General features: G+C 45.3%; 1 protein-coding gene across 1 annotated transcript in view; it reads right to left on the bottom strand.

The window, feature by feature from the left end:
• The window catches only part of LOC136578586 (serine/threonine-protein phosphatase 6 regulatory ankyrin repeat subunit B-like), a 121,764-nt gene extending 104,960 nt beyond the window's left edge, over positions 1-16,804 (bottom strand). The window contains exons 1-4 of the mRNA XM_066578735.1: positions 16,656-16,804; positions 10,110-10,211; positions 2,303-2,401; positions 477-590 (exon numbers count right to left, since the gene is read on the bottom strand). Coding sequence (XP_066434832.1) covers positions 477-590; positions 2,303-2,401; positions 10,110-10,211; positions 16,656-16,802 — 462 coding nt within the window. The 5' untranslated portion in view covers positions 16,803-16,804. The remainder of the gene's footprint in view (positions 1-476; positions 591-2,302; positions 2,402-10,109; positions 10,212-16,655) is intronic.
• Positions 16,805-17,108: the final 304 nt, after the last annotated feature.

Here is a 17,108-nt window from a genome sequence, read left to right as displayed (position 1 = left end):
CTATCTATCTATCTCATATCTATCTATCTATCTATCTATCTATCTATCTATCTATCTATCTATCTATCTATCTATCTATCTCCTATCTATCCATCCATCTATCTATCTATCTCATATCTATCTATCTATCTATCTATCTATCTATCTATCTCATATCTATCTATCTATCTATCTATCTATCTCATATCTATCTATCTATCTATCTATCTATCTCATATCTATCTATCTATCTATCTATCTATCTATCTATCTATCTATCTCATATCTATCTATCTATCTATCTCATATCTATCTATCTATCTCATTATCTATCTATCTATCTCATATCTATCTATCTCATATCTATCTATCTATATCATATCTATCTATCTATCTATCTCATATCTATCTATCTCATATCTATCTATCTATATCATATCTATCTATCTATCTCATATCTATCTATCTCATATCTATCTATAAGTCTATGTCTGTACCTTGTCCTCGATGACACGGGCATCCTTGTGAGAAGCTCTTAACAATGTTTGAGTAACGCTAATGGCTCCGGTGGGTCGCTGCGCTGTGTAATGAAGAGGTAGTTGCTCCTTCAGCTGTGAAGATAACAATGGACAGATAATAATATAATAATCTTTATTTGTATAGCGCCAACTTATTCCGCAGCACTTAGATACAGAATTATAGATACTTTATACACTATCCTGCCTAAACTAGTTGGACCCCTGAGCAAGAATCACAAGTAGTATTTATTTCCATATGTTAATACTTAGTGGGGCTCCTTTGGCCCTAATGACATCAGATACTCTCCGTGGCATACTTTCTACTAATGTCTGATACACTTCAGCTGGTTTTTCCCTCCATTCATCCTGCAAATGTCTGTCAAGTTCACTTCTCTCAAAGAAGATGGATACTGTTCATACTTCTTGACCTGAAGTTCCAGTTCATTCCAAAGATGTTCAGTAGGGTTAAGGCTGCAGTCAGTCCAATTGTGGAACATCCATGTCTTCAAACCAATGTAAAACAAAGTTGGATTTGTGACAAGGCACATTGTCTTGTTGGAAGTATGGCCGACCATTCCCAGAGTATTGCCACATTGGCGGCAGTGCATTATTGTCTAGAATGTCAAAGTACACCTCTGTGTTCGAGGTTCTTGTCACTACAACCTATGGACCGAGACCATGCCACGTAAAACATCCCCAGACCAAAATGGAACTTAACTGTTGGTAACAACGCACTCAGGTATGAGGCGTTCCCCAGACGTCCTCTACACCCAGGTACTGATGCGTATTCTCTGAGAGCATTTGCCAGACGTTTGCAGGATGGATGGAGGAAAATACCAGCTTAAGTGTATCAAACGTTTTCAGGATAGTTGGTAGGATAGTGTACATAGAATCTAGATATGAAGATAACCTGCGGCAGCATGAGAGGTGTGTAGCCAAGCTAATCAGAGCACAGCTCTAATATGGGGGTATAAAGCTGGTCATCCAGCACAGAAATCGTAGGGGTCAGTGGCATACATAGAAGAGATGGGGCCGCCATTACAGTGTCTGGGTTTGTGACTGAGGACAGGAGAGTCTGATGTTTTTCTCCCATTCCATGCTCCTTACAATGGTCCTTGGGTATTTCTCCATCTCCTTGTTTGCTAACAATGCAGTTCCTTTTAGGCGGAAGGTCCGCATCTGTTCTTGCTACGCAGTTGCAAAAGAAATGGAGCAATCAGAGCTGTGCCCCTTCTCTTTCAGGGCCCCATAGCAATTGCGTAGTCTGTCTATATTAAAGTGATTAGACATTAGGCGGGACAGTCCTGCTTCGGGACTCTGTGTCCCCCAGGCGGGACCGCCATTTGCCCCACTTTCGGGACATCTGGTCACCACTAAGGTGATTACCAGCCGGAGTGCTGCGGCTTCCTCCTGCGGTAATCAGTGCATACGGCACTGCGGTGGATGCACACACTGACTGGATGCACACACTGCTGGCAGTGGAGATTATGTGCAGACGGCACCTACGGTGTCTTGAGGCCACAATGTTAGACCGTGCTGGGGACCTCTGAAAATAAAGTATGCAGCACTAAGGACGAGATGCGCACATACATATATAGTGTGCGAAGTGCCTTGCCGGACTGGAGTTGAGACAGCTTATTAGCGTGAAGACCCGGTTAAAGTTATTATGTAACATTCAAGTCCCGCGGAGTCATGTGGGGCGGAAATCGTCATCAAGTTCAGTAAAATTATATGTTTCTATAAAATCTGGCCTCCATCTGTCCGCGGCAGCGCCTCCCGCAACAAGCCTGTATGTGAATGCTTACCCCACCAGGGAGGTTCGGCTCTGCTTTCTTCACCAGCAGAAGACGGACAATCTCATCCTTGGAATTGGCTGCAGCTACATGTAGCGCCGTGCGGCCATCCTGAAATGATTAGCAAAAAGTCACTACAAAACAAGGAGGAGCATCCTGATCACCCCGAGCCGTCGGGGAGCAGTGCTGGAAGACAGGAGGAAAAGCAGTATTGGGAATGCAGCTCTGGATGTGATAAGAGTATGAAGATGGAATAATGTGACATAAAGTTACCACATATTATAACTGGAGTGATGGTGATGTAACAGGTGACAGATACAGAGTGTGAATGTAGAGAGGGTTAGACGCTGATGGCCTGTTCCTCAGCCAACCGTATCCTCACTCTGATGAGGGGCTCTAGCTATATGTAGGTAGCTGTATGTACACGGGTATTCTAGTTTGGCTCACATCCCTTCTTATGATAAATGGTCAAAACAGAGAAGCTATTTTCCAACAGGTGGCGCTGTGGAGGACTATTCCATCACATATTTGCATAGCTTTTCCCACAAAGCACTGCATGACCTATAAGACTCTCTACACTCTTGTGGTGATCTCCACAAGAAGAAACATTGCCCTCCCATACAATCACATTGTCACAGCACGCTGCCAGCAAGGTTCCATTGGCTCACCTATTGCTGGGGACATGGTCAGTCCTATCTGCCGTAGGATGCAAGCGTGCTCCCGTCCCCTTTATTAAAAGGCCAGTGTGCCCTAAATAGGTCTCCACTAGAGATGAGCGAGCATGCTCGGATAAGGCAGTTACTCGAACAAGCATTGCTCTTCTTAAGTAACTGCATTCTTGTCCGAGCGTGCTCGGGAAGGGAGGGGGGAGGGCGGCAGGAGGGAAAGTGAGAGGCCTCAGGGGCGTAACTAAAGGCTCAAGGGCCCTGATGCAAAACGTGAGCTGGGACCCTCCCTCTATCTGTATCTGTACCCGTACCCATACCTAAACCATGCTGCACAGAGACATAACTTGAAACTCCTGGGCCCCAATGCAAAACCTGTAACAGGGCCCCAACTATAATGCTTTACTCATAGTACTGGGCTCCCTATATGGAGCAGAGAGGCCTTATGGGCTCCCTAAGGCTCCTGGGCCCGGGGTCAACCTCATCCCCTGCACCCTCTATAGTTACGCCCCTGAGAGGCCTCATTCTGCGGCTTTGTACGATAACAATATCAAATTTATTACGATTTATTTGCTGTATTACTGTTAAAAAGTCAAATATAAAGTAAGTTATTTTCAGCCTCTTCTGGCAGACAGAAGCGTTTCATCTTCCCATCAGTCTAGTTGTGTGACGGTTCGTCTTTTATGGGACGACCTGCTATTTTTATTGGTACCATTTTTGTTTGCATCCAATTTTTTAATAAAAAACATTTTTATTTTTCGTCTGGAAGACGGGCCCCAAAAAGCACAATTCTGGGGTTGTGTATTTTTTTCTGACGATGTTCACCATGTGGGATAAATTGTGTTAGGGTGGACACCCACTTGCGTTTTTCTTGCCCTTTTTTTTCACGCGATATCGCTCCGTTTTTTCCACGCGATTGTCAATGGGACTTTCTAATGTTAAAAGTACATCGCACAAAAATCACAAAGCACAAACTTCTGATGCGTTTTTAACATTAGAAAATCCCATTGAGAATCGCGTGAAAACAATGCGCAAGAAAAACGCAAGTGTGCCGGAGCCCGTATACTCTGATAGATGAGACTTTTCTGGATGCAGTGATACCAAATATATTTTTTAATTATAAATATGGGTAAAGTTTTTTTTTTAACTCTTGATTACCTTCATCTTTAACAATCACGAATAAAGGATATTATTATTTTTTTAAATCTTTTTTAAAAATCCCGTTAGGGTTGTAACTAGAGATGAGTGAGTAGTGCCTTAGCCGAGTATCTCCCCGCTCGTCTCTAAAGATTCGGGGGCCGACGGGGGGCGGGGAGCAACGGGGAGAGCGGAGGGGAGATCTCTCTCTCCCTCTCTCCTCACCGCCGCAACTCACCTGTCACCTGCGCCGGCCCCGAATCTTTAGAGACGAGCGGGGAGATACTCGGCTAAGGCACTACTCGCTCGAGAAATGTGCCTTAGCGAGTATACTCACTCATCTCTAGTTGTAACTTACTTTTTTAGTTTTTTCCTCATTGATTTCAATGGGGTTTCAAAAAGATGGAAAAGCAAACGGAAAGACTTCTGTTATGTCAGGTTTCTGTTTTTCGGATGGAAAAATAAGGCTGCAGACTGCGCAATTGTCCTGTCCAAAAAAACAGAATGTAAGCCGCCCCATGGGGAAACAATGGATACGGTTTTTTTTCCATTTTATTACAGTTTCTCTCCTTCAAAAACAGAGCAAAGAGACAGAAACCCTGAACTGACCCTAACACCGCTGTGAAAACAGCCCAAGACTATCGTGTGATCCTGTCTGTATCTAATGGCTCTTTTACACGGGCCGATCATTCAAAATTGTTCTGGTTTTTGCGCCCCTGCGGGAATCTGGCCGATTACACTGGTCAACACTGAAATAGTTACTGACTAAAAAGCTCCCAATCTGCAGTATCTCGGTGCGCTGAACACGAATATGACCATGAGAAGGTTTTATTGGCTCTCGTTTTGAAGAGATTTCATATAGTTCATTTTCTGTGTTTCACCTAAATGTATCCAGCAGGACTGTAACAACATCCTTACAGTTATAACTTAAAGCAGCTACTGAATTCCATTGAGTCTAACAGGTACAGCTGGCACCTCTCTGGTGATTTGAAGGTAGTTGCCCTTTTAATGGGACTGCAGCAGGGATTTACAAAATACAGGTGTTTCTTATGTGAGTGGGAGAGCCGAGCACGGGAATGGCACTACTTGTGGAAGGCATGGACTCGCAGACACAATGCAGCGGTTGGAGAGAAGAATATATAGCACCCAACTCACAAAATCCTGCTACCACCCCTTCACATTGAAACTAGGTTTGATGAAGAACTTCATGAAAGCCATGGACCGGACGTCACCAGCTTTCTGATACCTTCATGAAGAAGTCCCTCGACTCAGCAAGGCAAAGATTTAAGAGGGAGTTTTTGTGGTTCATCAGATTTAAGAGATCTTCAAAGATGTCCGGTTCAACAACTTGCTGCAGGGTGATGCGAAGCAAGCATGGAATGCTTTCCGCCTAGTGTCTACAAACTTTCTCGGGAATGTTAGGGCGAAAACTACAAGGAACAAGACATGCGGATGCAGTATCAGAAACCTGGCTGCAATATGTCTCTGAAGATCCGCTTCCTTCATTCCCACATGGATTTCTTTCCAGACAACTGTGGTTAATGATGAATATGGCGAACGTTTCATCAAGATATGCAACAATGGAACAAAGATATCAGGGAAGATGGCCCAGTACCAGATGGCCGACTGCCGCTGGGCACTCCACTCCCGTGCTGGCCGACTGCCGCCCGACACTCCAATACCATGCTGGCCAACTACTGCAGGACACTCTACTACCATGTTGGCTACTGTTGGACACTCCACTACCATGCTGGCCGACTACTACCGGACACTCCACTACCATGCTGGCTGCCTACTGCCGACTGACACTCCACTACCATGCTGGCCGACTATTGCTGGACACTCCACTACCATGCTGGCCGACTACTGCTGGACACTCCACTACCATGCTGGCCGACTACTGCTGGACACTCCACTACCATGCTGGCCGACTACTGAGGGACAGTCCACTACCATGCTGGTCAACTACTGCCTGACACTCCACTACCATGCTGGCTGCCTACTGCCGACTGACACTCCACTACCATGCTGGCCGACTATTGCTGGACACTCCACTACCATGCTGGCCGACTATTGCTGGACACTCCACTACCATGCTGGCTGCCTACTGCTGGGCACCCCACTACCATGCTGGCTGCCTACTGCTGGGCACCCCACTACCATGCTGGCTGCCTACTGCCGACTGACACTCCACTACCATGCTGGCCGACTGCTGCTGGGCACTTCACTACCATGCTGGCCGACTACTGCTGGACACTCCACTTCCGTGCTGGTTGACTACTGCAGGACACTCCACTACCATGCTGGCTGTCTACTGCTGGACACTCCACTACCATGCCGGCCGACTACTGCTGGACACTCCGCAGAGATGTCTCTCGAACAGCTGGACAAGAGACAGGCCAAGACATCTAAGACGTAGCCTATGGCTTTTAACAGGTATTGACCATCGGCCTACTACTATCGGCATGCATTTCATGATGTAAACAATTATTGCAGATTACAGAAAAAATAGAGCCAATTTTGCATCTTGACCGTCAGATTCGTGTTGAACACATAAAAAACTGATAAGAAATGACTAATTTTATTTCAATAAATGACTTTTGTAAAAATGTGCTGACCGGTGTAATCATCCCATGTAACGCATACAGCGACTGGAGGAGAAATGTTCAGTGTAATCAGCTTCGGTCACTTCTGAACGGCTGTCTGTTTACTGTGAATAGAGGTGGGAGAGGGTAGAACGCTCCCCGGCCGCTCCGCCTCCATGCCGGCTGCACCGTGAGCGATGCCAGCGATACCCACTGCTGTGTAACAGCATCACTGGGACGAGTGTCGGGCATCGTATGCCCAATATATAGTCCTGTGTAAAAGGACCATAACTCTATCATATGTGATACAGTCTGCTGATCTGTGTATCTAATCCTATCCTGTGTGATACTGCCTGCTGAGAAGATGTATCTAAGCCTTTCATCCAGAATTCTGCATTATACATCTGTATCTCCATCAGAACTCAGCTGGGGGCTCATTCTCATGGGCATATTTTACAGGTGCATATTATAAATACATGAAAAAAATGGCGGCTTATCCATATCGGGCAAAGAGCGGCAATTTTCTCGCCTGAGGGTCTGTTCACACGGTGGAATCTTTTGTTGCAAATTCTGCATCTAACAATCCTCATGTAGAATACCGACATGGAAGCGAATATTTCCGCATCAAGAAGTGACAGAGGATTTCAATATGGATTTTAGATGTGGAATTCGCCGCAGAAAATTCTGTGGCGAATGTGAATGTATTCTTGTGGACGGATATTGCCCATTAAAGTCTATGGGATTGTGTAATAATGCTGTGAATATGCGGATATGTGTTATCTGCGTACGCACGCGTGAAGACAGGAGAAATCAGTAGGACCTTCTTGTTTTTTTATTCTTTGAATGTGTAAAAAATGCAGTGAGTACGCACACAAAAAAACTGCAAGAACAAGAAAATATGCGGTAAATATGCCGTTTTGATACGTAAAAACGCTGTGGACTTCACGCACAGAAACTGCATACGGCCGTGTGAATGAGCCCTAAGGCTGCCTGTCCACGGGCGTTGTAGTATCCCGCGGCGGATCTCTGCCTCAGGAGCCGCCACCCGGGAGCAGGGAGAGGTGACAGTTCTCCCCACTGAGCCTATCTGACAGTGATTCGCCGCCAGCGAGTGGAGAATGGCTATGATTGTACAGGGAGGCTGTGCCTTCCATAGCAACGCTATGGAAAGCGTGCATTACGTTCCCCGCGGCCGGATTACCGCCGCAGGGAACGCAATCCATAAACGCCTGTGGAAAGGAGGCCCAAATGTGTAAATTGTCTGAAGGGTAAAATCCTCATGAAGAAACAGTTTGGAAAGTTTGTTGAGTCCCTGAACAGCCAGGAAACAGCGGGAGGACGCTGAGAGAAGGCCGTTTTCAGGGGCCGAGGCTGGTGCACTCCACCCGCTGCTGGTATGGGAGTTGGATCTTGTTGTTACTGTAGTGAACTGTCCGCCGCCGGGAAGAGACAGATAAGATGTCAGTACAGATGACATACACTGACCGACCCTTTATTAGACCCCCATCTAGTAGCGCATTGGACCTCGGCAGCAGTTTGCAATGGGGGGATTAGATCGGTGCGCAGGAATACCGGCCCCTGCGGTCAAGAATCTTCTTGTAGTTGCCGCAGATTAGATGGCGGTGCTGACGTGTTCTGACCGGCTGACAGGAAGGGGTCAGCGATTCATGCTGCTTGCGCCAAATTCTGGCCTTGCATCAGCAACAGAAATCTGGACCCATCTGACCAGGAGATGTTTTTCTGCTGCTCAGTGATACATTTTTTGTGACCTTTTGCCCGCTGGAGTCTCGCCTTTCTGTTATAGTCCATCTAGGCTAAGGAACGCCAAGTTGTGCGTTCGGACACGTTAGTTGGAGCTCCAGCGTTGTATTCAGCTGACTGTGCAGCCTGTTGGTTAGAATGATTCCTGACATCCTCCTCCGACCCCTTTCAGTGATGAGTTGTTTCCGTCCACCGGATCCCCTTTTGCTAGATGTTTTTTCTCCATCACACCATTCTCTGTATACTCTCCACACTGTTATACAAGAGAACCCCCCACAGTTGGCATTGACATCCATAGTCTAGCACTGATGACGGGGCTTTGTTGAAGTCGCTCCGATCGCTGGATTTTCCCATCTAATGTGGATTCACGCTGAAACTGATCCACGGAAAACTCGTCACGTGATTTTATGCTCCGGGGTCACGGGGAGAGTTTCTATACAAGGAGTTGTCAATCATGAGACTTCCAGAGGCTCTAATAAAGGGGCCATTCAGTATATATACAGCTTGGTCACAAAGTCCGCACTTTCACTTTTTTTTACATTCTATGTTGTGGCCTTGTGTTCCCCATCACTCTGCACTCTGTATCCCATAATGATAAAGTGACAACAAAATATTAGAAATCTTTGTAAATTTAAAAAAAATGAGAAACTAGCATTTTGCATTGACATAAGTATTCCCACCCTGTACTCAGTATTTAGGTGAAGCCCCTTTGGCAGTGATTCCAGCCTCCAGTCTTGGAGATGATGCCACAAGATTTACACCTGGATTTGGGGATTTTCAGCCCTCTGTCAGGTTGGATGGGGGCCATCTGCAGACAGCCATTGTCAGGTCTCTCCAAAGATGCTCCATTGGGTTCAGGGCTCTGGTAGGGCCACAACATAACAAAAATGTAAAAAAGTGAAAGAGTCTGAAGACTTTCTGGACCCCTTGTAGGTACTTTATCACAGTACTGTTGTATCTTGTCTCCACCGGAAGTAGGGGTGTAGACATGGGTTGGCCGGGGACAGCAGTAGGAAAGGGTCAAGCTGTACACGCCCCTCTGGCATGTACACTTCCTAATGGCTTTTTGACAGCTGGCCTCTGCGGCATGCCACATCAGCTGCTGCGACTCTGTGACTCTTCCCCCACTTTTACAGCTGCCGACCCTATTAGTGTCCTGCCGACGTCGGCGGGGTGGCATCTCCACTCACCACCTCCCTGTCACATTTGCGTAGGTTTCTCATGGCGTCTTCCGTCCACACTGAAGCAGGGACCCCCACTTTCCCCCCACCATCTCACATGGCCCCATGCTGTCCACACTGAGCTGCCTCCGATCAGCACTATTCAGGGCCCTGCTGTGCTGGCTTATAGGTGCTGTCGCTCTCCCCGTTCTCCCTGCGGCCGCTGCAAAGGGGGGCCACTGTCACTCTAGCAGCAGTAGCGGCTGCAGCTTCAAGGACGGCCCCGCTTCAAGTGGCATATGTCTGTGTGGGGCCCGGGAGGATGAGGCAGGAGGTCCAGCTCAGAAGGGCACGTCTGCAGCAGCCAATCAACCGATGGGGACGTGTCCTAAATTCAGCACTGCCAAAGCATGTCTCCACCCATTATTCAGGTGGAAACAAGATACAACAGTCCCCTTTATCACTCTTCTATATTTACCAGTATCGGACCATTGTTGTCTTCTCTACTTGCCTGAGTCTTCTCTTGGAGATTTACTCCCAGCTCAAGGAATCGCTCCACTATGGACAGCCTGTTCTCCCTCACAGCGATCATAAATGGAGTTAAACCAGATTCCTGTTGATGCAGAAAATAATCAGGAAAGTATTACAACAAATATAAAATGTAATATATAAGATAAATAGTTGGGCAATCACATGTGCTGACAGGCCGGCAGCTAAGGAGGTCCGCAGGCTCCATATTCCCCCAGCAGTAGACCCCTGCCTGGCGTTGTTGTAGGGGCCCAGAACAATAGGCCACTTCAAAATGTCTTGCAGAATGTGAGTGGTGAGTAGAGTCGAGTCTGGAGTCTGGTCTAAGTCAGTTAGCAAGAAGGTCACTTCTTGGCCTAGTCTAGCCTGAACCAGTCTGAGAGCCAGGATGTTTGGAATATCTGTTGATGTGTCTTTGAGGAAGCCGAAAGATATCACTCGTCTCCCTGGATATCTCGAGGAGACGTTCCACAGAGTTGAGTGTCCGCCGTCTTTGCTGCAATCGTGAGTTTGAACAAGGAGAGAGAAAGAGACCAAACTTGTCATGCAATTGTTGAACTGTTAGTAAACGGGTTTTACTGACCGTTCCCAGTGTGACTTTTAAATAGACTTCTCCATGTGTGGATCCATTATTAACCATCAATTGTATTCGCTGCAGAGGAAGGAACGGTGGCATCACCCGTGACAACTCCAGAGAAAAAACCAAGGTAAGCCAGTTCCCAGTTACCCTCTGTTTAAATAGCCTGCCCTTGGCCCCGTTGGACCTGTCCCCGGCTACCCTACGGGAGGCAGACAGTAGTGCCACTGTGACAAGGCCTACAACTTATCCCCACTGTCTCCTAGGCTAGGGTCCGCTCCTTGGGGTGGAGAGGATGACTTTTTTATTCCATTGCTACCCCTGAATGGTAAAGTGGATGATTGGCTGAGTAAGTGATGACCTCACAATAAGTTGGCTGATCTCACTGGACCCAGTTACCTCCTGTTCAGGTTGATTGGATGATTCAATCTTTCCTGGTCAAATCTGCCAACTTTCAACATCTTCAGATGTGCATGTCAGTCTCTGTCTAGACCAGTGTTTTCCATCTCCCGTTGTCAAGGACCCACAGCAGGTCATGTTTTCAGGATATCCTATAGAAAGAACACCTCTGGCCATTTTTGAGACCCTGACAATAATTATATCACCTATACAATAAAAGCTTAGCAAAATTAAACTTCCTCAACTCAAAGGCCTCTGGAGGGCGCTCTGCTGCTCCAAATGAGATGAAATTCTGACAACAGCCACTTCAGATGATGCACTCGCCTTTTTTGAAAACATTTGTAAAAAAGACGCCGATAGGTGGCGCTGTAGCTATGCAAATCACTCTACAAATGTTACATTTGTCCCCTTTGGTTTTCAACAATGCTCTCCATTTGCAAAGCCTTGTATTTCCAGAGCAGAAGATGTAGGGGCCCAGAACACCATCCTGTTCCCCTCCATAATTGTCATACATGTTTTGTCTCATGTGGATGCACTGTGCAAAGCTGTCATGTCATTTTTTGTATGTCTGTTGCACAGCTGCAGCGTCTGAAGGGTTACCATTGATAAAATCATTGCCTGTCAGATCTGCTGCTGAATGTATCTATTCTCTTGTGTCATGTGGTGTAAGTGAAGGTATAAATGTGAGTGTCTGAAAGCGGGAAAGTCCTCCTGAGTCCATCTTCAGGAGGAGAGAGTGCTAACACAGAGCCGCATGGAAGCACCTTTAGCTTCCATGTAGGTGAAGATGGAGGAAGAGGAGCGACTTTCCGTAGCATCTGGAGAGTGGATGTATTAGGAGTGAGTCCCAGCAAGAGAAAAAGAGCAACCCCAGTTTTCTAAAAACAGGTACCTGTTCACACCACAATATAGGCGTTTCCTGTGCGTCCGTCCGTCAGTTAGGATCACCACACAGAGGTACTTTATTACTTTATAAGTCTTTTCTGAATAAGAGTTTTTGCCAAAGTGTTTGTGGAGTGACCCCTACCCCCTTTCCTCCTTTGGAGTGCTCCTAATCCAGGACCGGTGACATATAGATAACTTGGACTATAGGGCCATATTAATCCTGTGTATCCTCCCTACCTCTGAGTTATAGCCTGTAACTACTGCAAGTGAATTTTGCCTGTAAATTACCTGCTATACCAGTTCATCTCAAGGTTATACCGTGCCTTAACTGTTCCTAGGGACCCGAGGTACTGCACAGAAGTCTCCGTGTTATTTACTCCGCCGCATTGAATAATGGTGTGTGGGAACGGTGGCGTCACGAGTGATATCTACTACAACCCCCCTCACCCCCTTTATTATTATTCCCTGCTAGAGAAATTTTGAAGCTTGGCTTGCAATCTACACCATCCTTGGTTGCGTATGGTCCCTCCAGGCCCAGAGCAGGGTAAGTGCTGCCGTGACAAGCCAACACTTAACCCTCCAAGCTCTTCACGATAGCCAGGTGCCCGGGGTCACCCTTCTGAGGGGTGTTGCAAACACAGTGAGTTTTAATCGCTACAACATGCCGATGAATGCTGTCCTTCAGATCTGACACTGATGCAATTCTCTCATGGTAGACCTTGTCTACTACAGCGCCACCTATCGGTGACCTTTCTAAGTGGTGGGCACATCGTGTCAAGTGGCCATTGGCCAAATGTCATTTTATTTGAAGCAGCAGAGTTGGAGAAGTTTATTTTCCTTAACCTCGTACTAAGGAAATCCTGAAACCCTGACCTTGAGGACTGGCATTGGGAAACACTGATCTAGACTTAGGACCTCCACTACTGCTTCCAAAAAACTTGGATTTTGATCTATTAACACTCTAAATTCTAGATAATGTAGAACCTGCATGAACTTTTTGTGCACTGAACCTACTGGACAAACTACTTCCCCTCTGACTTATCTATCTATCTATCTCATATCTATCTATCTATCTATCTCATATCTACCTATCTATCTATCTCATATCTACCTATCTATCATCTATCTATCTCATATCTACCTATCTATTTCATATCTATCTATCATCTATCTATCTCATATCTATCTATCTATCTATCTATCTATCTATCTATCTACCTATCTATCTATCTATCTATCTATCTCATATCTACCTATCTATCTATCTATCTATCTATCTATCTCATATCTATCTATCTATCCATCTATCTCATATCTACCTATCTATCTCATATCTATCTATCTATCTATCTATCTATCTATCTATCATCTATCTATCTCATATCTATCTATCTATCATCTATCTATCTCATATCTATCTATCTATCTATCTCATATCTATCTATCTATCTATCTCATATCTATGTATCTATCTATCTATCTATCTATCTATCTATCTATCTATCTATCTATCTATCTATCTATCACATATCTATCCATCTATCTATCTCATATCTATCTATCTCATATCTATTTATCATCTATCTCATATCTATCTATCTATCTATCTCATATCTATTTATCATCTATCTCATATCCATCTATCTCATATCTATCTATCTCATATCTATCATCTATCTATCTATCTATCTCATATCTATCTATCTATCTATCTATCTATCTATCTATCAATCATCTATCTCATATCTATCTATCTCATATCTATCTATCTATCTCATATCTATCTATCTATCTATCTATCATCTATCTCATATCTATCTATCTCATATCTATCTATCTATCTAATATCTATCTAATATCTATCTATCTCATATCTATCTATCTATCTCATATCTATCTATCTATCTATCTATCTATCTATCTATCTATCTCATATCTATCTCATATCTATCTATCTATCTATCTATCTATCTATCTATCTGTAACACTCTACCACCGGGGCTCCACGAGGCTCTTCTCCAAGAAGAGGAGGCTCCATAGTACAATAAGACCTCTGTTGTGGTGCAGACCCTGGTTGGTCATTGTGGTTACACAGGACGTTGGCCATGAAACCACTAGGAGGTGAGGAAATTCCTCATTGCTCAGCTCCGGGGATGGTTGGCAGGGTGTCAGATATAAATACTTGGGGTTTCAGGTCCGGTTACAATGACTCAGTCGGTTTTTGTTTCGCTGTATTCGCTGTCATCTCCTCTCCACACAATAATGGTCTGCTTCCAGGAATGCTTGGCAACACATCCAGGCACCCAGAGGTGTGAGGCAGGCGGGTTATCAGGGGATAGTCTACCCAGTGGTGAAGTATCTGCCTCTAGGGGGAGCTAGTGCACAATTCAGGAGACAACGTATTTGAGCTCTTTATCTTGGTGTCAGACATTGTAGGTCAGCTTCATTCAGTAACTGTATGTTGTATTCTTTGAATGCTTTATGGTGGTGTTATGTCACTATACAGTAATATTATTGGGACACAATATGGCAATCTTATATTGGCATGGTATGGATGTATTATTTATGCACATTATGGTAGTGTTATTTAACCGCTGTATGGTTGTTTTATTTGAGCTCTTTATGGTGGCACTGTATGGCGGTATTTTTTAGAACATTATGATGGTATTATTATGGCATTGCGCGGTGCTGTTAATTGGAAACTATATGGCAACAATTTTTGGCAACCGAATGTCTTAATTATTGAGTGCTGTATTAGATAGGATCACTATGGGGGTATTATCCAGGCACTGTATTTAGGAACTGTATGATAAAACTATTTTCAAACTGTATTGCAGTGTTATTTCTGCACTGTATGGTGGTATTATTGGGAGCCTTATGATGATTTGAGCACATTGTTGTGTTATTACCATTATATAGCGGTGTTTGGACACAACGTGGCATTATTATTTGGACACTGTGAGGCGGCATTATTTCTGCACTGTAAAGATCCAAATGATTTGTTCTGTAAAACTAGATGAAAAGCGTCACGTACAATATAGGGGAATACTTTCTGACTGATGGGTGTTTGAGTGCTGTGACTCCCACCAGTCCCAAGAATGAGGGTCCTGAAGGTCCTGCATGAGTGAACTGGTGAGCAAGCACGCACCTGCTGCTCTATTAATCTCTATGAGAGTGTGCAAGATCGCCCAATTCAAGCTCTCCACTATTTCCCCCAGTCCCACTGAAATGAATGCGGCCATACTGCGCATGCTCGGCTGCTACTCTATTCAAGCTCTGAGGAAGAGAGGGGGATACAGGACCCCCATTTTCTGGATTGGTGGGGGTCTCAGTGGTGAAATTCCCCACCAGCATTTCATTACCTATTCTAAAACAGACAAGTCAGTAAGCAAAAGAGGGATGATCGGGAAAGGTGGTGGTGGTGGGGGGGGGGGGGGGGGGCATGGGGTCCCAGCAGTCAGAGCCCCAATCGCTTATCACGTGGATAGATGATGCCTGCCACTAATGAACTATTTTCGGGACCCACATAATTCAATACAATTAAGAATTGCAAAAATATTGACACCCTACTAAACCGTTATTGTAGTTCCGCTAATTAGTATTAGTAAACTGCATAAATAGGAACTTCACTATTAAATAATAGTATTAATTAATAATAGTATTACTATTAAGTAATAACACCCTAATATTATAAAGGGTGAGGCTCAGACATCAGATCACAGAATCACATATACAACGACTGTATAAAGCAAGATGTATAGAAACATCCTAACTAGAGATGAGCGAGCGGACTCGTTTGGGGCGATTTCGCAATCGAGCACCGCTTTTTTCGAGTAACTGACTACTCGGATGAAAAGATTCGGGGGGTGCAGGGGGGTGGGCGGGGGGGTAGCAGAAGGGAGTGGGGGGCGGGGGAGAGAGAGCCCATTGCTACCCCCCGCTCCACCACACCGCCCCCGGCACCCCTGAATCTTTTCGCCCGAATAGTCAGTTACTCGAAAAAAGCGCTGCTCGATTGCGAAATCGCCCTAAATGAGTCCGTTCGCTCATCTCTACTGCTAACGTTCTTCGGGTGCATTTACATGAGCGAGGGCCAGAGCGGGCAAGTGAGTGCGATGTGTTTTGCGAGAAAAACGTATCTCATCGCGTGCAGGAAAATCACATGTTGTTTCAATAGGAAAATCTAAACAAATGGTCTCGCACTTGCGTGAAGCCTGCACGTACACGAGGGCTCCTTCACATGGGCTTTGTTTGTAACAGTTTTTTGTAAGCCAAAACCAGAGGCGGTTCCAAAATACGGAAGAAATGCGAATCTTTCCATCGTACTTTCTCTCTGTAAGTTCCACTCCTTGCAAAAAACTGATACAAAAAAAAGCCGGTGTGACGGAGCCCTAAGAGTGCAAGGCAAGCGTGATGCCATTTTTTAAAAACTTGCCCATAGGAAATAATAAGCAATCGCAGAAAAATGGGATATTCTGCACTTTTTCTATTTCACAGTATCGCTGCGAGGGAAAATTCGTAAATGTAAACAGACCCATTGCAAATAATGGGTTTTACTTTTGTACGATTTTTGCGCATCATGCAATGCGTAAAACTCACACGATGAAATTGTCCGTGTAAATGCACCCTCAGATGTTGTAAACTGAAGAGTTAATGCATGTCACCCACTGGGTCACTTTCGGAGGCTCCAAGATTCCCTTTGTCGATCCCTTTCAGCGTCTGCTCCAGGGTGATCCACTCCCCTCTGGTGGCCAGCTGCAGGATCCTGCTCTCAGCCTCTGACATGGTGTGGCCCCTCAGAGCTGCATGTGACATGTATGTGCAGTGTGTGTGCTCAGTGCTGTGCAGTCTTAGCAGGAGGTAATAACCCCTCCACATCCTCCTCTATTGACACAGACTCCCAATCACAGGCACTGACCCGGCCCGACTCTGTGAGCCGCCTCCACCTCCTCCTGTGTAGCCTGGTTACCTTGGCACTGGACTCTTAAATGGAGGGGGGGGGGGGGGGGAGAGGGGAGAGAATTTGGCATTTTCTCACAGAAAGAAAGAAAAAGAAAAGAGAAGGAAAGAAAGTATCAAGAAAGTATCTGACAATTCTAGATGTTTGCTACAAAGTATCAA

This window comes from Eleutherodactylus coqui, chromosome 9, assembly GCF_035609145.1.
Source record: "Eleutherodactylus coqui strain aEleCoq1 chromosome 9, aEleCoq1.hap1, whole genome shotgun sequence".
Lineage (NCBI taxonomy): Eukaryota > Metazoa > Chordata > Amphibia > Anura > Eleutherodactylidae > Eleutherodactylus > Eleutherodactylus coqui.
This window is presented reverse-complemented; position numbering and strand designations above follow the sequence as displayed.